Source organism: Otolemur garnettii, unplaced genomic scaffold, assembly GCF_000181295.1.
Source record: "Otolemur garnettii isolate 467f Iridium unplaced genomic scaffold, OtoGar3 scaffold00171, whole genome shotgun sequence".
Classification (NCBI taxonomy): Eukaryota; Metazoa; Chordata; class Mammalia; order Primates; family Galagidae; genus Otolemur; species Otolemur garnettii.
The window spans coordinates 3,259,007-3,278,766 of NW_003852566.1; the positions used below are offsets into that span (position 1 = coordinate 3,259,007).

Consider the following 19,760-nt stretch of genomic DNA (forward strand, 5'->3'; position numbering starts at 1 on the left):
TGACAAGGCTGCCCCTGCTCCTGCTGCTGGGCGGCCTCCTCTGGGGGTTTCCAAACCTGGGAGGGATTTCTGTTCACTTTAAGTCAAGGAGGGGTCGCCCCTTTTCCAGACCATTTGCATTTTATTAATAGTGATTTCTCTCAGCAGAAAGCGGCAGGAGTTACTAAGCAGGAGCATCTCATAGCCAAATGAAGAATCCTGAGAGGTTCCATAGAAACCGGAAAACTCTCTGTGGGTTCCTGAGGCTCCACAGAGTCAACCACCACTTGCCTTAAGGGTGGCAGTGCAGGAAGAACAGGAGTGCTAGGGTCAGGGCAAGGTGGGGTCAGACCCCAGCTCCAGAACCCACCACCACACTGGTTTCAGAGATTGGGCTTCCAGTCGGGCCTTTACTGTGTGGCCCTGGGCAAGTTCCCTAACCTCTCTGGGCTTCAAGTTCCTCACCTCTTAGACCAGGAGCAGACTGAGGACCTCCTGTGTAGGTTTACTGTAGAATGCAAGAGAGTGCAGCGTGTGCCACATGATGTTTGGCACATAGTCGGTCTCAGTCCGTGCAGGACAGGCCTTGCTTGGGCGTGACTCCTGACTTTCTTTGTGAGATCAGGATTGGAAAGGTCTGCTTTTCAAAGTTGTTATGAGTTTGTGAGAAATAAAGTATCCTCCATGCCATCATTCATAGTCATCATTTTTAGGCTTAGTCTTTTAGTCATTTATTCATTTGCCCATGGGTTTAGTCAATCACCCATTCATTCTCCAGCCTTAAGTCCTGAGTTGGGCTTGGCTGGATGAGCTCCCTGTCCATGGAGGAGGTGGGTCAGGGGGTCCTCAGGAAGTGTAGGGGCTATCATCAGTAAACTGTGTTCTTTCTGCCAGTGGAGACCCATGTAAGACGACCCAGGACCCCTTGGTTTCCCTACCAGACCCTGGGGCCCTCACACGCCCCTGCTCACCCATCAGGAGATGTGGGGCAGCACCACTTTCCAAAATTGAATTAAATGTTTATGTTTTCCAAATCCGCTGTCTCCTCACTCTCACCCCCTGTTGCCATGCCTCAGAGGCAACTGCTTCCAACCCTTGTAGATATTGCTTCCAATTATGCCCATCTTTTGGAATAACACATTATATGTTGTTTCTGATGTTCCAGTTTGAAATAATATCCATGGATCCACAGAAGAAAACTCTTCAGCTCACAAGCTCCTCTCTGGCCTCCCCGACAAGTTTTAATACACGCCCTGTCTGTCCCAGGTGACCATCTCGTAGGCAATTGTTAAGCCAATGATCCTCTTTTGCTTCTATGCTGTGTAAACAGTATTCACCTTTTCTTTCTAGTAAAACTTTTTGTCTACTTGGTGGTTAGCAATTAATCTAGTTTTTTCTTTGTCTAGTTTTATTTTTCTACACTGATCACTAACTCATGTACCAAAAGTAGAAAACCCCTTTCAACATGTTGAAATCATGAGATAAGCCCTCAGTTGCTGCTTGCCCAGCCCCACTGGATTCACTATCTGGAGCCTTCCCTCTTTCTGTGTCAATCTGGGCTGTGTACACTCCAGCCCACCACACGGCTGTCTCCTGGGGTCTCCTACACCCCCACCCTGGTATTCCCTTGGCCTGTGTAATATATAGATGCCTGTTTCTGGGGGAATCTTATATAAGCTAGAAAATAGGTTAGGTTGCTATAACAGAGAGACCCCCAAATACGGTGGCTTATGCAGAACAGAATTCTGTTTCTCTCTCAGGTCAGCAGCTGAAGGGGGAGTCCAAGGCTAGTGCGCTGGCTCAACACTGGTGTTTTCCTACCTTGTTGCTTTTTCTCTTTTGACCTACGCCCACTATCGTGGGAAATAATAGTCACTCCGGCTTTCACTCCTGTGTCTGTTCTCTAGCCAGGGCCAAGCATGAGGGGCAGGGAAAGGGGTGCTGCTGTCCTCCCCCAGCAGTGCCTAGGACTCGTCACTTCTACTGTCCCTCCACTGGCCACACCAGCTGCAGGGAGGCAGGGAAGTACAGGCTTGGGGGACCATTTCTGTGCCTAGATGACAACTCTTGCCATGTGAGAAGGGGAGAACAGGCTTTGGGGAAGCTGGGAGTCCCCGCCTTGTTCCGTTTCCTCCTTTCCTGCTGGAAACTTCAAGCCATGAGTCCATCTTACACCTTTCTGGGAAACTTTCCGTGGATAGTCTGCTGTCGTGTTGACCTGGGCTTGATGGTGTCACTTTTTAGGCCAGTGAGATGACGGCAAAGACTTGAGAAGTCTGTGCTTGGGGCTTGTCTTGCTGCTCTTGGAGACCCTTGGGCCATCACAGGGATGGCCTGGGAGAGCCACTGGGCGAGAGGGGTGTGTACTGGTGGCACCTATGTTTGCCCCCTGTGACATCATGTCAACAGACGTATAAGTGACACTCTTCTAGAACATATGTTTTCAGCAAGCCTCCCAGCTAACTCACAGAATTGTAAAAAATAGCAAACTTTTTCAAGCCAGTCAACTTTGGGGAGGTTTGTTGCACAGGTAAAGTCAACTGACACAGACCTTGCATATGTCAAAGCATCTTATTTTCCCCCCGCATATGATTCATAGTTTGAAAGGGTACAGATTCTAGATTAGAATAGTTTTTCCTCAGAATTAGAAAGCAGCACCCTCTGTTTCCTAATGTCCCTTATTTATTCCAGGAAGTCCAATGATATCTTGAGTCTTCTGGGTAACCTTCTACGATATTCTCATTGTCCCCAGGGCTCTGATACTTAGTAAGGAAAGCCAACAAGACCCTGAATCTTCTGGGCAATCTTTCACAATATCCTGATGGTCCTCAGTGTTCTGATCTTCCATAGGGAGAGCTTTGAAATGGGAGTTTCATCCACTGTGCTGGACACACAGTATGCACACTCACTTGGCCTCTTTTAATCTGGAGATTGTGATTCTCAGATGCAAAACCTCTTACTTCAACACGTTTCCCTGCTGCCTGCCCTGTGTTGCTGCCCCTCCAGCCCATTTGCAGGCTGAGACCTCCGTGCCTGCCCTGCGTTGCTGCCCCTCCAGCCCTCCTGTTTGCAGGCTGAGACCTCCGTGCCTGCCCTGCGTTGCTGCCCCTCCAGCCCTACTTGCAGGCTGAGACCTCCGTGCCTGCCCTGCGTTGCTGCCCCTCCAGCCCTACTTGCAGGCTGAGACCTCCTTGCCGGGCTATCGCTTTCTCACCTGTTTTCTGAGATTCTCTCTCTCTCTTTTTTTTTTTTTTTGTTGTTCTACTTCCTCAACTTTATCTTTCAATCTTTGTGGAAATCTTCATCTTTACCATCATGCTTCTGGTTTCTTTTTATTCTATATTCTATGTTTCCTATATTCTCTTATATCTAAGCAGATAGTCATTAAAATTTTTTTTGTCAAACTTTATTCCATTTTTGCACAGCATCTGAAGAGTCCAGTTTCTCTCTCTTCTGTCTTGCTTGTTTCTGTCTTGGTTGTCCTCTAATGTCTGGTGGCCCTTGGCTACCTGCTCGTGTCTCGGTACTCAGTGGTACAAGGCTGCCTGGAAGCTGTGTGGGCAAGTGACCATGTGGGGTGCTCCTCAAATGGTGACCTCCAAATGCCAGTGTATTTTCTCTTGGCCTAGTGAGTTTCCCAAGGAGGGAGACGTTGACGGTCCACCTGGCGTGGGTGGGCTGCTGTTACCTTTCCCTCCCTCCACTGGGTTCTTGCCTCCAGCTCTTGCTCTTCGGCACTTGGGTCCCCGTGGCTTCTGGTATGATCACGAGTGGAAGAACGTGCCCCCTTCTGGGGGAAGCAGGTGAGCTTTTACTGAAACAGACTTTCTCAAACCACAATTTGCTTGTCATCTACACCCCATCTTCAGAGGTCCCTAGTGCCTTCCTGGGTTCTGTGGTACATACCAGTTTCCTTTCTGGTCCACTCCCCCCACAGCTGGCTTGGCCTCTGCTTCCTTAGTCTCTAAGCCACTCCCACTCCCCCACCTGCTTTCCAGCTTCCAAAAGCTGGAAGGCCACAGTCCATCTCCTTTCTCTTTGCCCTGGTGAGTTTCTGCGTTTTATCCTTTTAATGACACTTTAGCAGTCTCCTGAGACTGAAAGGTGTTCAGCCTGTGATGTTTACTAGGGTTTTCTAGGCTCCTGAGCAGAACCCGATATTTAGTACAAATAGGCTTCACTTAGCAAATGGTTCCCGAGGATCAAGTCAGTGCCAGGCCTGTGCTGGACCCAGGGACACAGCACTGAGTGAATGATGGTCCTGTGCTCCTGTCACTGTCAGCACAAGGTACCGGTGCTGTGGCAGAGAACAAGGGCTGAGGCTGATGGCTGGGAGGAGGGGAGGTCCACACTCTCAATCTCTTGGGGGAAAAGTGGGCATGGAGTCCATTCCACCCAGGGAAGTGCATGAGCAGGGGCTGGAAACATCCACCAGAACATTACCTGCATGGACCCGCAGCTGTGCAGGTGGCCAGGGAGTCCAGGACACAGTGGGCTCTGGGACATCCTGCCTGGGCTCAGATCCCAGCTCCAGCACTCACAGTTGTGGCCTTGGCTGAGTCACTTCCCTCTTTGTGCCTCAGTTCCCTTATTTATGAAATGTGGGGGCGCAGTATCCTCTCTGGAGGTGACCATGTGGATGAAGAAAGGACATGCAGAGCTCAGCACAGTGCCTGCAGGGGGCCAGGGCTCAGAAGTGTCCCTGTTAATACTAATGATCATGTGGCATGTGGAGGGACAGGCTGGAGGATCACCAAGGGCCCTATGCTGGGACAAAGCCTAGCCATAGCCCAGAGAGTGTCAGAAGCCTCAGAACTCACAGGGCTGGAGAGAAATGAGGTCCTGAGAGGCCCAAGGCAGGAAGAGACTGAGCACCATCTCCTGCAGCACAGCTGGTGCTCCCTCTGGGGCCTGCTGCAGCTCTGGGCCCAGGGCCTCGTGTGGAGTGGGGGCCACATCCACCTGTGGGCCTGCCTGGAGCAGGCTTGGCCACCTCTGCCCGGAGGCCGGCTTCCACTGTCCCTCAGGCTCTGGCTCACCTGCTTCTGGCCCTCTAGGAGCCTCCGTCACACCCTTGGCCACCGTCCAGTGGCTCCTCTCTCCCCTGCAGGTCCATTAGGTCTTGCTGGATACTCCCCAGTGAAGGAGACCCCAGCCACCCTCAAGAAAGGCAGGGGATGATGCCAGGGATTCAGACCCCACGTATGTTGCTCACTGACATGCTGTGGGACCCTAGGCAGGTCCTCATTTATACATAGGGCAGGGGTTCCCACCTAAGGGGCAACTGTGTGATGAGAACGCAAATCCCCAGGGATCCTGGGTTCTAGGGCTGCCGTGACAAATAGCCACAAAGTTAGGGACATAAAGGAACATATCTGTCCTCTTACAGTCTGTAGGTCAGAAGTCCCAGGTGGATCTCATTGGGATACAACAAAGGCATCAGAGGCTGAGCTTCTTCTGGAGGCTCCTGGGGAGGATCCATTTCCTTGCTCCCTCCAGCTCCCAGAGGCACCCATACTCCTTGCTCTGAGCCCGTCCCTCCATCTTCAAAAGCTAGCAGTGTGGTTGGGTCTCCACATCACACCTCTTTGAGCCTTTCCCATCATCCCATTTCCATCCAAATACAGCCATGAGTCCTCCACTTTCAAGGACTCATGTGATGAGATGCGTGATCTGTCTCCCCCTCTCATGGTCCGTAACTTCAGGCACATGTGCAAAACCACAGAGCTCATGCACCATTTACAGGCTGAAGGCAGATTTAGTGGAGCCAAGGCCACAGGATCAGCCACTGTCCTGAACATCTGTTAAGTGCCTGGAGCTTCTGCATTAAGTGACATTAATCTCTGTAAGCCTCAGTTTCTCCAGGTGTGGAATGGGTATAATGATAGTACTACCCCATGTCCTGCAGAAGGGATAGCATGAAGCTCAGATGGGACACTTCCCCGGCACACATGTTGGGTCTTTAATCAAGTGGGTTTCATGATCTCACTAGTCATCTGGTGACACTGAGCACAGGGGTGCCCTCTGCTTATACAGGTGAGGAGAGGGGTCATCCAGGAAGCAGCCTCCTCCTGCCTGTGCTCTGTCCTGGGGTCCTGTGGTTGGTGGAGAACCCAGTCTAAGAGGCCCCAGCTAGCAGACCCACCAGAACAGCTCCTGATATCCCCCTGCTGAGCCTGGAGCCTAAAATAATGTCTTCTTGAAAGGCAGAGGCAGGCCTCAGCTTAGTGCAGGGAGTGCGGACAGCTCCAGCCCACGGAGTGCATCCCCATTCTCTCTCTTGTCTCAGCAGCAGCAGCTGGGGCGAGGCCGGGCCTCTCTGAAATCCTGGAGAATCAGAGCCATTCTGCCCAGAATTCCATTCCCTGGCGAGGCGTGTGTGTGGTGCGGCTGCTGGGGTAGAGTTAGCTGGTTCCAACTTGTCCTCCCTGTGTGATCTTGAGCTGATCCTTAACCTCTCTGACCTGCAGTTTCCTCACCTAGACTATGAGCTGATCCTTTAACCTCTCTGACCCGTGGTTTCCTCATCTGGACTGTATCCTCACAGAGAGGTGAGTGTTCAGAGATCATGCTGGACTGTGACACTCACTCCAAACTGGGGTGCCTAATTAGTCCAGGCACACTCTCTCACCTCCCTCTTCGTATTTTTAATTTTAATTAACGTAACTAAAGTTACATTAAGAACCCAGCATCTCTGTCCTCATCTCAGGTAGTTTAACCTGCAAGCTCTTTGGAAACAAGGCAAAAAGAGGCTTAGTGCCCGTAGCGCAGTGGCTAGGGCGCCAGCCAGATACACTGGAGCTGGTGGGTTCAAATCTGACCGGTCCTGCAAAACAACAATAACTACAACCAAAAAATAGATTGGTGTTGTGGCGGGTGCCTGTAGTCCCAGTTACTTGGTAGGCTGAGGCAAGAGAATTGCTTAACCCAAGAGTTTGAAGTTGCTGTGAGCTGTGATGCCATGGCACTCTGCCAAGGGAGACAGCTTGAGACTCTGTCTCAAAAAAAAAGAAAGAAAGAAAAAAAAGAAAGAAACATGGCAAAAAGATACAAACAAAGTGACTGTCACCATAGACTGAGTGCTGTGCCCTGGGCGCGCTGGTCAGCACTGTCCACCTGCAGCTTGCCCCTCCCCACACCATGAAGCTGGGGAATGCTACTATCAGCTCTACTTCTTCAGGGCTGAGTTCAGAGCTCAGAACATTTGTGAGTTGCGTTTATTAGGAGCTAGAGGAGGCACAGCCTAGATGTGAACCAAGCTTCCCAGTGACCAAGGCTGCCTACATGTCCACACACCTTTGCCTCCCGCAGTGCTCCACCTCCCTGCAGCCTCATGGAAAACAAACAGCATTCTGAGCCTCACTTTAGATGTAACATTTGTTATTTTATTGGAAAAAGCTGGTATTAACATATTTATAGTTTTATTCAACAGTTGAATAACTTGTGAGACACCAAAGAAAAAAGAATGCACCGAGGAGTTACAGGGTCCGAAGTGACCAACCGGACAACTTTACTACCACACCCTACACCACCACCACCACCCACAGCCTCATCCTCAGGGAAAGTCAGGTTAAAAACAGAAATGAAAGGACCCTGACGACTTCACATGACCATGTGAATACCTGCACATTCAAGACCAGAAAATGTAAGCAGAGCAGGCTGTGACGCTGTGGCTTTATACTGGTCCTTCTTCCATGTCTAGTTTTGCCCCTCCCCCACATCTGTTCTCAGCACACATTTTATTATTCACAATTTGCTCTGGACATCATTATTTTCCAGGAATCCCAAGACATACTTTTCTCTGGAGAAGATTTCTTCCTTTCTATATATATTTTTAATTCCCTTTTTGCTCTGGTACCCAAAGTTTAAAATAGAAGTAAGGAACTAGGAACTCCTTTTGAAGACCATGTAATGTTTGTATTTTGAAGGTGATAAATGTTAAATCTAATATTTGACAGTAACCTCTAGCTGTAAATGCAAGTCTCCTCTCTTAACATTGGACTCACAAAGGGAGATGACTATGCCAAATATCCAAGAAATTGTGTAAGGCCCTCTGAGCTGGATTTTGGCTTCAACAAGATTTCTATACAATTTACCACATTCTTGAACCTCTTTACAAGGGGAGAAAAAGTGATCCAATCCTTTGATTGTTAAATTTAGTTAGAATAGATATGTACATATAATACTGTCCAGGTCTCCTGGATTTTACGGTGATATATAAACAAACATTCTTCATTCATGTTGATTAAAACAAAAAAAGAATGGATCCATTTTCCTGTGTAAATAAATGTTGTATGGCCAGAAGGGAGTGCACATGCATGTTGTGCTTTGACACACACGAAGTACGCTGTAATCCACTGAGAAGACTCCCAGTTACGTCTATTTCCTGGGTTATGTTTCATCTTATAGACAAAACAAAATAAAGGAAGCTGGGGCTGGTCGGGCCTCTGCACTCTGCGTTCTGAATCAAAATGCCAAGTCGCATGGTTCTGCCACAGTTCCATAAGCAGAGACGACTCGGGTGGGTGGGCTGGCCTCGGCAGGACAGGAGGATCTACTGTGGAAACAGCACATTCTCTTCGGCCCTCAGCCTCAGAGGGGAAGAGCTCCCAAATGACAGAGTCCTCAGGGTCTACATGGTCCTTAAAGAAAACATACCCTACAGTCACAACATGTGATGTCCTCCTGGAGGCAGTTCAGTGCAGACATGGGGGGAGCCAGAAGTCCCAGGGAGGGCTGAGCTCCTGAAGTCACCAGGCAGAGTGAAGACCCACCTGTGGGTCTTCCCCATCTTCCTGTTCTCCCAGGATCCATGTACTTCACAAGACAAGGAAGCATTTCCTGTCCAGAGCTCCCTATTAGACTGTGGTTGGACTGGGAAGAGTCTCGTGCAGAGACCTAGATGGACTCCTGACTGCACCATGCAGCTGGGGCCTGCCCTGGGCAACTGGTTTATCCGCTCAGAGCTTCAGTTTCTGCACGTGGACAGAGGCAGTAACCTTGTTGACCTCTCCCAGAGCCTGGCAGGATCAAGTGGTATTTATGCAGGAAGTGAGTGGACACCCACCTTGCAGTCATGAGGGGAATTCACAAAGGTCATGAGTGGGAGCTGGGGTTAGGTCCTGGGAGGTGCCAAGAGAACACTGGAGGACAGTGGGAGAACCACGGAGAAGGTCAGGGATGAAATGAACGTGCCTCTGGGCTGGGCACTACACCCAGCACCTGGCAGAGGGTCAGCTGGTGGTGGTTGGATGAGGTGAGGATCAGCCACACACACCAAACGACCCCTCCCCTTCCTCCCAGGAAGCCCTACCAGACCTGGGCCCCAGGACACTGAAAGACGCTAAAACCTAAAAGAAAACCTAAGAAACCTAAAAGAAAAGCTTGAATCTTATCTGCAAATTCTCAGCATGAATTCACTATCCAAAAAGCAACGGTGAGAAAATCAGCTCTGAGACAGGGCAAATTTCTCCAGTTACAATCGAGGGAATCCCTGGCTAGCTGTTTGAGCTTCCTCGACTCTCCCCAGAGCCCGTATCTGGGACCAGTGAGGCACAGGGGGCATGTGGCTTCAGACTCCCCCCACCCAGAGGACCCACGGGAGTGAAAAATTAACCTGGATACATAAAAATTCCTATTAATGTGCTGAAGGCCGCAGACCGAGATAGGAGGGCACGTGAATGAAGGAGCCCAGAACTGTGATGCGTGACAGTCATGTCCATTTGATGATCTATAGCTGTGAACCTTTCTTTCCCTTTTGTTAAGCAGACAGTTGCTGCCAGAGGCGATTTTGGCCTGGGGAAGCTGGCCGGGCAGGGGCCCACGCGACAGTGTCCACACACTGCCACCCCTGTCCTTGGTGCCGCTGCCTCTCCTCCCCTCCTCCACGTCGTGGCTATGAAGGTCACGTCGGGGACAAGTCCACGAGGCTGGGTGTAGGGGCAGGCTGGGTGTAGGAGCCGGGGCCTCCACTCACCTAGTGCATGTCAGAGTTCACCTTGTCCTGGAAGATGTACAGGTTGTTGGTGGCTGCAATGGCAATGATGTTCTCTGCTGGGTGCCAGGCTGTGTGCAAGATCTTCTTGGTGAAGTCCAAGCTGTCCACGCTGATATCGTCACGCCTGCGCTTGCCGCCCACACACACACGCCTCGGCTTGAGCACGGCCCGGGGCTTGCTGCTCTCCCGAGATGCCTCCAGGGTCACGTCCCGCTTGGTGTTGCGGTCAAACATGCGAAAGAAGTTGTTGTAGGCCCCAGTCATGATGACACTGGCAGGAGATGGAGAAGCATCAGGCAGGGGGACCAGGAAAGACAGAAACTTGTCTCTTCTCATGAAATAACCCCCAGCACCTGAGAGACCTCCACTCCCCAGAAAAAGAACCCACACCTGCCTCAAGTCTACCTATCTCTCAGGGTCTCTTGTACCACTCAATTTTAGCTGCTGTTACCACCTTTGGGGTCAGGAGCTGAGACCTCTTTAATGTTCTGTCCCGAACATAATAAAACTACCCTCCCGTCCTTCCCTGTTAGTCCAGAAGAGATAGCCCTAGGCTTTCAGACTCTGCAGCCATAGAGAGAAATAAACACAGAAGGCGGGGACATAAACTCACTGGCCACCCAGGGCAGGCCTCAGAGTCAGCCAGACCTGCCCTTCCCTCCAGGGCCAGGACCCTCCTGTCCCAAGCAGATGAACAAGCGAATGCACATCACCCCTTGGGGAGAGGAAAACTCCACTCATGCAGGTGTTCACAGACCTCTTGTCCCACTAAAGATAATTTTCTCCTTGCCCCATTCATTTCTCTTCTCACTGCTTCTCCTAAGGAAAGGGGTTCCTATTGGGTGAGAAAGGGTAAGTGAATCTGCATAGAAGGGGCAGGAGAGAAATTGCAGCCTCTGTGAGTAGCTGTGGGGTGCTAGGTAACCGGGGGGTGGGAAGGGATCCCAAGAAGCAAAAACGAAGGTGAAGAAGTGGTTCTGTTTAAGGTTCTTCAGAGATGTGTGTAGAAAGTGGAAATCCATCCTCCCCCCAAAATGGAAATCTCTTTTTTCTGTTGGAGCTGAGTTGTGCTTCTTGAGGCTGGTGCTGCTCTGAGACACAGATGGTCTTTGTTTTTTATTTTATTTATGTGATGTATTATATTTATAGATTTGCATATGTTGAACCAACCTTGTAACCCTGGAATAAAACCAACTTGATCATGGTGTATATTTTTTTTTTTGATGTGTTGTTGAATTGTTTGCTAAGATCTTATTGAATATTTTTGCATTGATATTCATTAGTGATATTGGTCTATAATTTTCCTTCTTTGTTGGATCCTTTCCTGGTTTGGGGATTAGGGTGATATTTGCTTCATAGAATGTGTTGGGACACATTCCTTCTTTTACTATGCTTTTGTAAAGGTTGTATAATATAGGTACTAGTTCCTCTTGAAAGGTTTGATAGAATTCGGATGTGAAGCTACCTGGTCCCAGACTTTTGTTTTGTGGGAGATTTCATACATATTGTTGATGCTATTTCAGTGATTGATATAGGTTTATTCACGATTTCTAATTCTTTCTGGTTGAGTTTAGGAAGGTGGGGTGCTTTCCAGTATTGGTCCATTTCCTTCAGATTTTCGTATTTCTGAGAATAGAGGTTTTCTGTAGTACTCATTGAGGATTTTTTTGATTTCTGAGGTGTCTGTTGTCATTTCTCCTTTATCATTTCTGAAAGACGATATTAGAAACTTTACTTTTCTGTATCTGGTTAGGTTGGCCAAAAGTTTATCAATTTTATTAATCTTTAAAAAAAACCAACTTTTTGTTTCATTGATTTTCTGAATGATTCTTTTGTTTTCAATTTCATTTAATTCTGCCCTAATTTTGGTTATTTCTTTTCTTCTGCTAGGTTTGGGATTGCAATGTTCTTCCTTTACCAGTTACTTGAGATGATCCATTAAGTTGTTGACTTCTCTTTCTGTTTTCTTGATGAAGGCTTCCAATGCTATAAATTTCCCTGTTAGGACTGCCTTTGCAGTATCTCACAGGTTTTGACAATTTGTGTCTTCATTATCATTTTGTTCCAAAACTTGGGTGATTTCCTTCTTAATCTCATCTTTGACCCAGCTGTCATTCAGCCTAAGATTATTTAGTTTCCATAACTTCGAGTATGAAGATTCCTGCTGCTGTTGAGTTCAATGTTTATTCCATGGTGATCAGAGAAGATACAAGAAATAATTTTCTGTTCTTTTAAATTGCTAAGGTTAGATTTGTGTCCTAAGATATGATCAATTTTGGAGGATGATCCATAGGCTGATGAGAAGAATGTATATTCAGTTTTATTAAGATGAAAAGTTCTGTAGAGTCTGTTGAGTCCATTTGTTCTAAGGTCAGGTTTAAGTCTAATATTTCTTTGTTTAATTTCTTCTTGGAGGATCTATCCAAAATTGTCAAAGGGCTGTTAAAATCTCCAACTATTATAGTGCAGGAAGGTATCAAGTTATTCATATCCATCACATTTTGCTTTATAAATTGAGGAGCATTCTGGTAGTGTGCATAAATGTTAATTATTGAAATCTCTTCATGTTGAGTGTTTCCCTTGACAAATATGTAGTGACCATTCTTATCTTTCTTTATTTTTGTTGGTTTAAAGCCAATTGTATCTGCAAGTAAAATTGCAACCCCTGCTTTTTTCTGATTCCCATTTGCCTGTATTATAGATGTCCATCTCTTCACCCTGAGTCTATTTTTATTCTTTAATGTAAGATGAGATTTCTTGTATGCAGCACATATCTAATCTGAGTTTATGTATCCAGTTAGCCAACCTGTGCCTCTTTAGTGGGCAATTTAAACCATTCACATTAATTGAGAGAATTGATAAGCCTGGTAGTGTTTTGAGTGCCATGTTTTTGGAATGTCCAGTGGACGTTTTTAATCCTTTCACCACTGTGGAAGTTGGGTTTTGTTCAAAAATTTCTGGGTGAGTTTACTTTGGAGGTAGAGCATTGTGCTGGTCATTGTGGAGGATGTGTCTGAGAATATCCTGGAGAGCTGGTTTAGTTATGGCAAATTTCTTCAATATGTGTATCATTAAAGTATTTGATTTCTCCATCACAAATGAAACTCAGTTTAGCTGGATACAGGATCCTAGGCTGAAAGTTGTTTTGTTTTAGGAGACTGAAGGTTGATGACCATCTTCTTCTGGCTTGAAACGTTTCAGCTACGAGATCTGCAGTCATTCTGATATTTCTCATTTTGTAGGTGATACTTTTCTTACATCTGATTGCTTGCAGAATTTTCTCCTTTATCTTAACTTTGGCAAAGTTAATCACAATGTGTCTAGGAGATGCTTTATTTGGATTGAGTCTTGCTGGGGTTCTGAAACTGTCTACTATTTGAAGTTCTGTATCTCTTGCAATGCTTGGGAAATTCTCCTCCAAAATCTCTTGGAGTAGAGCATCTGTACCTTTAGGGCCATCCTCTTCTCCTTCAGGAACTCCTATAAGACAAATGTTTGACATTTTGGAGCGATCCCACAACTTTCTCAGGGAATGATCAGTTTTTGCTCTCCATTTGTCTGCCTCTTAAAGCATTTGGGAATGTTCAAAAGCTTTGTCCTCATTTTCAGAGATCCTTTCTTCTGCCTGGTCAACTCTATTACTGAGGGATTCCACTGTATTTTGGAATTCCTTGAACAACTTTTTCATCACCTGGAACTCTGCTATCGCCTTTCTCATTATGTCTATATCTTTGGTGACTTTGTCTTTGAATTCTTTAGTTTCTTGAGACAACTTTAGGACTACTCTTTGGATTTCAATTTCTAACTTTTCTTCCACTCTATTCATCTTATTTGCCATCCATATTCTGAATTCAATTTCTGACATTGCAGCCATTTGTCTGTGCATGGCATCTTCAGTTGTATCTGCTTTGTTATTTTTTTTGGGGGGGGGGAGGTTGATCTACTCTGGTTATTCATGTTGCCAGAGTTCTTCTGTTGGTTCTGTACCATGTTCATTTTCCACTGTTTGGTTATCAGAACTGGTAGGGTGAGATTGAATTGGGATTCCCAGGTAGTAGAGATAATCAGCCTCTTACCAAAGTGCTAGGCTTTGTAATTGTGGCTTATCCCCTATAATCTTACAAAGGCCCCTTTCAGAGTTTTGGCTAGAGACTCTGAGGACCTACTTGGTGAGCTAGCTCAAGCTAGCTTTGTTTTGGTATCAGCCAACCTCTACCCTATCCTATGAAGCCACAGTATTAGGTTTAAATCTTAGCTGTGGAGGGGTACAGACAGTTATGGTGCCCCACCCCCACCCTTCAGTTCTTTTCTGCTACAGAACTTTGAATGTCAACCTCAGAGTGTCCCAGGGTGGATAGCCCCAGATACGAGTTCCAATCAAAGTGTCTCAAGCAGTATAAACCCTGCTCAGCAGAGAGGGATCCAAGAGTCTCCAACAGCACAACTGGAGCCATGGGCCCACACCCCCATCCCCAAGACTCAGTTCATACTGGTGTCCACTTCTCTGCTTGCTGGCCCAGTTGGAGCCATGGACCACTCCCCCACCCACCTTTCTCAGTCTGCTCACCAGCCCAGTTGGAGTTGGGGAACACATCCCCACCCACAGGTCTCTGTCCATACCTGGAGGCTTGCTGGCTCTGTTGGAGACAAGGGACCACGTCCTTGCCCTCAAGTCTCAGTCCACACCTGGCAAGCCTCTGCTTGCCTGCCAACCTGGGGCTTGGGACCAGCCCCATCCACTGAACTCAGCCCACACCAGGCAACTACTCTCCCACTTGAGGGCACTGTCAGAGCTGGGGGTTCCGTATCCCCTCCCACACTGCCCAAACCAAGGGTCAACACCACCACTGGCCGGGCAAAGTCATAACCAGGGAACTGCTCCTCCTCCCACTCAGTGTCCCTTTCTTCCCATGCCCTCTTTCTTCCCAGGAGTCACAGATTCCGTCCTGACATTTAGCAGTCCACACTATGTCCAGATCTCTGAGGAAAAGATCAGACACTCTGCATAATTCAGGGGGTACAACTTCAGCTATTGAGGATATTTATCACCTCAAACATTTTTAATTTGTGTTGAGAACATCTCAAATAGTCTCTTCCAGCTATTTTGAAATATACAGTAAATTACTGTTAACCATAGCCCCATATTGAGCTGCCACACACACACCTGGCAGGCCTCTCGGAGCCAAACAGAGCCACCGGCATGGGCAGGGCTGCTCCTGGCTCACTTGAGATTGCAATCAGTGGTTTTGAAACAGAATGGCCTGAAGGGAAGAACCTTCTGTCACTCAGGGCTGGACTTGCAGGTTCAGAGGTACCTGTGCCTAGCAGGGGCCCACTAGGTACAGGAGGAATGAACAAGGGGACTCATGCTGTGGGAGGGTCACAGGCAGCAACCCTGACATCTCAGAAGGCATGAAATGACCTTTTGAAGCCACTCCGGTGCACACTGACATGGGGTAGACCAAGGGCAGGAGCCAGGGGAATTCTCTGAAGCCATCTGGGGAGACAGTGGGAGTGGCCCACTATTCTGCCTCTCTTAAGACTTGTCTAATCCCCGGAGTGAAGAGAGGGTGGGTGAAAAATTCAAATGTGCTTTCTGGCTCTATTCTTTTTTGTTCTAAAATTCTGCCTCTAAAACCTTAATTCCTGTGAATAGATCTGTTTGCTACAGAGATAGTTAAATGGCGTCCAAGCCCCAAGCCTGGCCTGGCAGGTGCTCAGGAGGTGTGAGGGGCCCACAGCTGAGTGGGTGTGGAGCCCTCCCCTGTCCTCCACCATCACCTGTCCCATAGGCTGGGTTGTGTCTAGCGCCTGTCTACATTATAACCTGGGGACTTCACTACAATGTGACCACCTAGCACAGGAGTTAAGGACCGACTGAGCCCACAAACACCCCAGAACATGCAATTTGGCATCTTAAAGTCATTGTGCCAGGGAGGACCCAGGACAAGCTTAACTTCAGGTCTCATAGATTGGCCCCACAGGGCTGGTGTGCACCCAGTGGCTGCCCATGGGGCTTACATGACCCTCGGCCAGGGAGAGCATGTTGCACTTTTGTTAACAGCTCAGGATGATGCCAGGCCTCAGAAAGTAAAGAGCCCACAACAAACATCAAAGAATGAGAGCTATTCTCACGGAAGAAAGGCACACCCCAACAGCAGGGTGCCCTAATACTGTTCAGAGTCCATTTGAGACCCAGTGGACTCATCCCTGTATGTGGTTTTATAGGAGGAGAAAGCTGTGGGCTGGTGAAGCTGGTGCTGCCCAGGCCATCTTGTGTCCCACAGTGTACCAAGCCTGGGAAAGGCAGAGCTGAGGGGAAGAGGGCTGCAGGCACTGGGCTCCTCAGGTCAGCCCTGGCAGTCTGGAGTAGACACTGAACTTTGTGTGGCCCAGCACTGTGGGTGGTCACGTGGATCTGATACACCAGAAGGAGGTGGGCAGAGCAGGGAGCTGAAGCTTGGGGGTTAAATAATGTGCCCCAGGTCAGGATCCAGAGGCTGTGAAAGACCTTCAGGCCTCTCCATTCCTGTCCTCAAGGTGGCAGGGAGCAAAACCCAGGGAGGAAGTGGGTCCCTGGGTGCAGACCCAAGAAAGCCTGGGCCAGAGAGAGGAAGGTGGTGGGAGCAGGCATGGTGCGGAAGCCTGTAGTCCAGGTGTCTCCCAGGTGAGCGAAAAGAGGAGAGGAGAGGGGAGAAGGACAGGTACACAGAGGGCTTCATGGGGTTCAGTGGGCAATGGGCTCAGGGGAGGCAAAAGCGGGGGGTGCCAGAGAGACAGAGAGAGAGAAGCAGAAACTAAGAGGAAGAGGATGACAGATAGTAGAGACAGAGATGGAGAGAGAGCCATAGAAAGGGTGCAGGTGTGGGGCTGAAAAGGAGACCGGGCCAGCCAGCCTGGGGGTGGGCACATGATGGGGCCTCACCCTGGTCTTAAGGAGTCCTCCTCCAACCTTGATGCTTTGCCTGCACCCTGGGGTCCTGAAGACACCAGAGGAAAGTGAGATGGCTGTGCAGGCTGCTGGGAGTACACTGCTTCACGGAGGGATGTTGTCAGTGTCCCCACTGTGCAGACAGGTGCAGGTGGGCTGACTTCTTGAGATCCCATATCCAAGGCAGAATGTCCCAGAAAACTGCCCCTGCCTTCCCAGGATGCAAGCACCAGGCTGGCCACCTCTCAACCATTTAGGAGGAGCCTTAAACAACACGCATTTTGCTTCCTGGAACAGGCATCCTATTTCCTCTAAGGCTCAAGGTCATGGTCAATGGTGTGGAGGGTGTGGGGGGTACAGTGTGCAGGCAACCCCACCTCCATTAGGTGTGCATGACCCTCCTCCTGTCCAGCCTTTCCCTGCACCCTCTGTCCAAACCTCACCATCTCACCTGCTCTGATTCTCCCTCAGCTTAGTATCTCCCCCAGCTGGACTCTCTCATGGCACCAACCCAGGGAGGCCCAGGAAGACCCTGTAACCTCAGCCTCCACACCCACCTACAGCCACAACAACCACTTTTCCTTACCTTAGCACCTTCTGACGTGCTGTTCCCTCTGTCTGAATGCTCTTCCACCCTCTGCTGGCAAATTCTTTTAGGAGGCTGCCCCCAAGCTCCTCCCTGCACAGGCCCTACTCACTTCCCTCCTCCAGGGGCTGCCTTCTGAGCCAGCTTCATTCACCCTGCTTCTCCAGGCTGTGTCTGGCAATCAGGTCCTCCTGGCCAGGTGCCGGTTCCATCTCTGCTGAAGGAAGTGAGGCTCAAATCTGCAGACCCCAGGGCCCTTAACAGCTGGGATGAACTCAGACCTCCCGACCCAGAGCACAACTCCACCAAGCCTGCCTGGCTTAGCAGATTACTCCAGATGACCCCGGCCTCCACTGGGTTCAGGCTCTGTCCAGGGCAGCGGGGTGGGCGTGGGGCACCTGCCAGAACACCATAGCAAATCATGCACAGGTTGTAGGGCTGACGGATGATGGGATGCTCAGAGCCCCAGTTTTGTTAGAAGGTGAATTCTGCATCTGCTGCAGGCCAGGCATGAGGAACACGTGCTGGAATTTTGCAAATGCAGCCAAGGGGGTGGGTTCTCACCTTCTCCCAGGGAGAACTGGACCCAGCAGCCCTCTCCCCTTTAGACATCTCTTATGACCTCCACACTCAATGCTGGGCCGTTAAGGGCTACCTCTATAGTGACTGACTGAAGTGGTCCCTCCCAGGGCCCGCAGTCTGGAAGGTTCTCACCTGCGGGGCTACAGACCCACCTGAGGAGTTCAGAACCCCCACCAGCTCACCTGGCTGAGGACTTAGGAGTTGGCAGCTGTATTTGTCTAATGCCCCAGAGACCCAGGCCTCCCTGCCTGGCAAGCAGCTGCTGCAGGGCAGAAAGAGCAGAGCAGAAGGCACAGACAATCAGGAGCAGGGGCAGGCCCGTCCACCTGAGCTGCTGGGAGGTTTGATTTGGGCCAGTGGGTTCTCTGGCTCCTCCCAGCCGACCTCACTGCTAAGTCCAGGATGGTGACCTGCTTGGTCCACCAAGGCTCACACTGAGCTCAGGCGGTGTGGTCAGGGGCTCAGTCTAGAGCCCACCTCTGCTGTGTCCTAGGCATGCTATAAACTTAGTTTTCCCATCTGTAAAAACTAAGGACCACAAGGGACTTTGTCCCTAGTGAGTGTGAACAGTGCTGGGCTCAGCACCTCTCCCCTCTGTTATTTACTAAAGGCCAACATGTATTTCCTGATTCTAATCATCTGACACCCCCCTCCCCGATATCTGCGACTCAGAGTAGAGACAAGGAAAGTGGAATGAAAGTGGATCATGTTCTGATCATGAAAGGATGCTGGATATTATCAAAAGCTTTTTCTGCATCAATGGAAAGACCCATATGGTCTTCGTTTTTTATTTTGTCTATGTGATATATTATATATATAGTATCATGTATATTGAACCATCCTTGGGACCTTGGGATAAAACCCACCTGGTCATGATGTATAATTTGTTTGATATGTTGTTGAATTCTGTTTGCTAGGATCTTATTGAATATTTTAGCATCTATATTCATTAAAGATATTAGTCTATAATTTTCTTTTTTTGTTGGCTCTTTTCCTGGTTTGGGGATCAGGGTGATACTTGCTTCATAGAATATATTGTGAAGTATTCCTTCTTTTTCTGTGTTTTGGAAAAAGATTAAGTAATGTAGGTACTAGTTCCTCTTTAAAGATTTGGTAGAATTCTGATGTGAAGCCATCTGGTCCTGGACTTTTCTTTTTTGGGAGGTTTCGTGTAGTTGATGCTATTTCAATACCTGATATAGGTCTGTTCAGAATTTCCAATTCTTTCTGGCTAAGTCCAGGAAGGTGGTGTGCTTCCAAGTATTGGTCTATTTCTTTCAGATTTTGATATTTATGAGAATAGAGTTTTCTGTAGTATTCAATAAGGATATTTTTATTTCTGAGGTGTCATTGTTATTTCATCTTTATCATTTCTGATTGATGATATTATACTTTTCTATTTCTGGTTAGGTTAGCCAAAGGTTTATCAATTTTATTAAACTTTTCAAAAAACCAACTTTTTGATTCATTGATCTTTTGAATCATTCTTTTGTTTTAAATTTCATTTCAGAAAATAGGTATATTGGGCAACGCCTGTGGCTCAGTGGGTAGGGTGCTGGCCCCATATACCATGGGTAGGTTCAAACCTGGCCCTGGCCAAACTGTAGCAGGCACCTGTGGTCTCAGCTACTTGGGAGGCTGAGGCAAGAGAATCGCCTAAGCCCAGGAGTTGGAAGTTGCTGTGA

General features: G+C 48.4%; 1 protein-coding gene across 2 annotated transcripts in view; it reads right to left on the reverse strand.

The window, feature by feature from the left end:
• Window positions 1–7,346: 7,346 nt before the first annotated feature.
• The window catches only part of PPP2R2C (protein phosphatase 2 regulatory subunit Bgamma), a 155,263-nt gene continuing 142,849 nt past the window's right edge, over window positions 7,347–19,760 (reverse strand). For both annotated transcript variants that reach the window (XM_003800196.3, XM_023519304.1), the window contains one exon: window positions 7,347–10,247. In XM_003800196.3, the coding sequence (XP_003800244.1) occupies window positions 9,956–10,247 (292 nt within the window). In that variant the 3' untranslated portion in view covers window positions 7,347–9,955. The remainder of the gene's footprint in view (window positions 10,248–19,760) is intronic.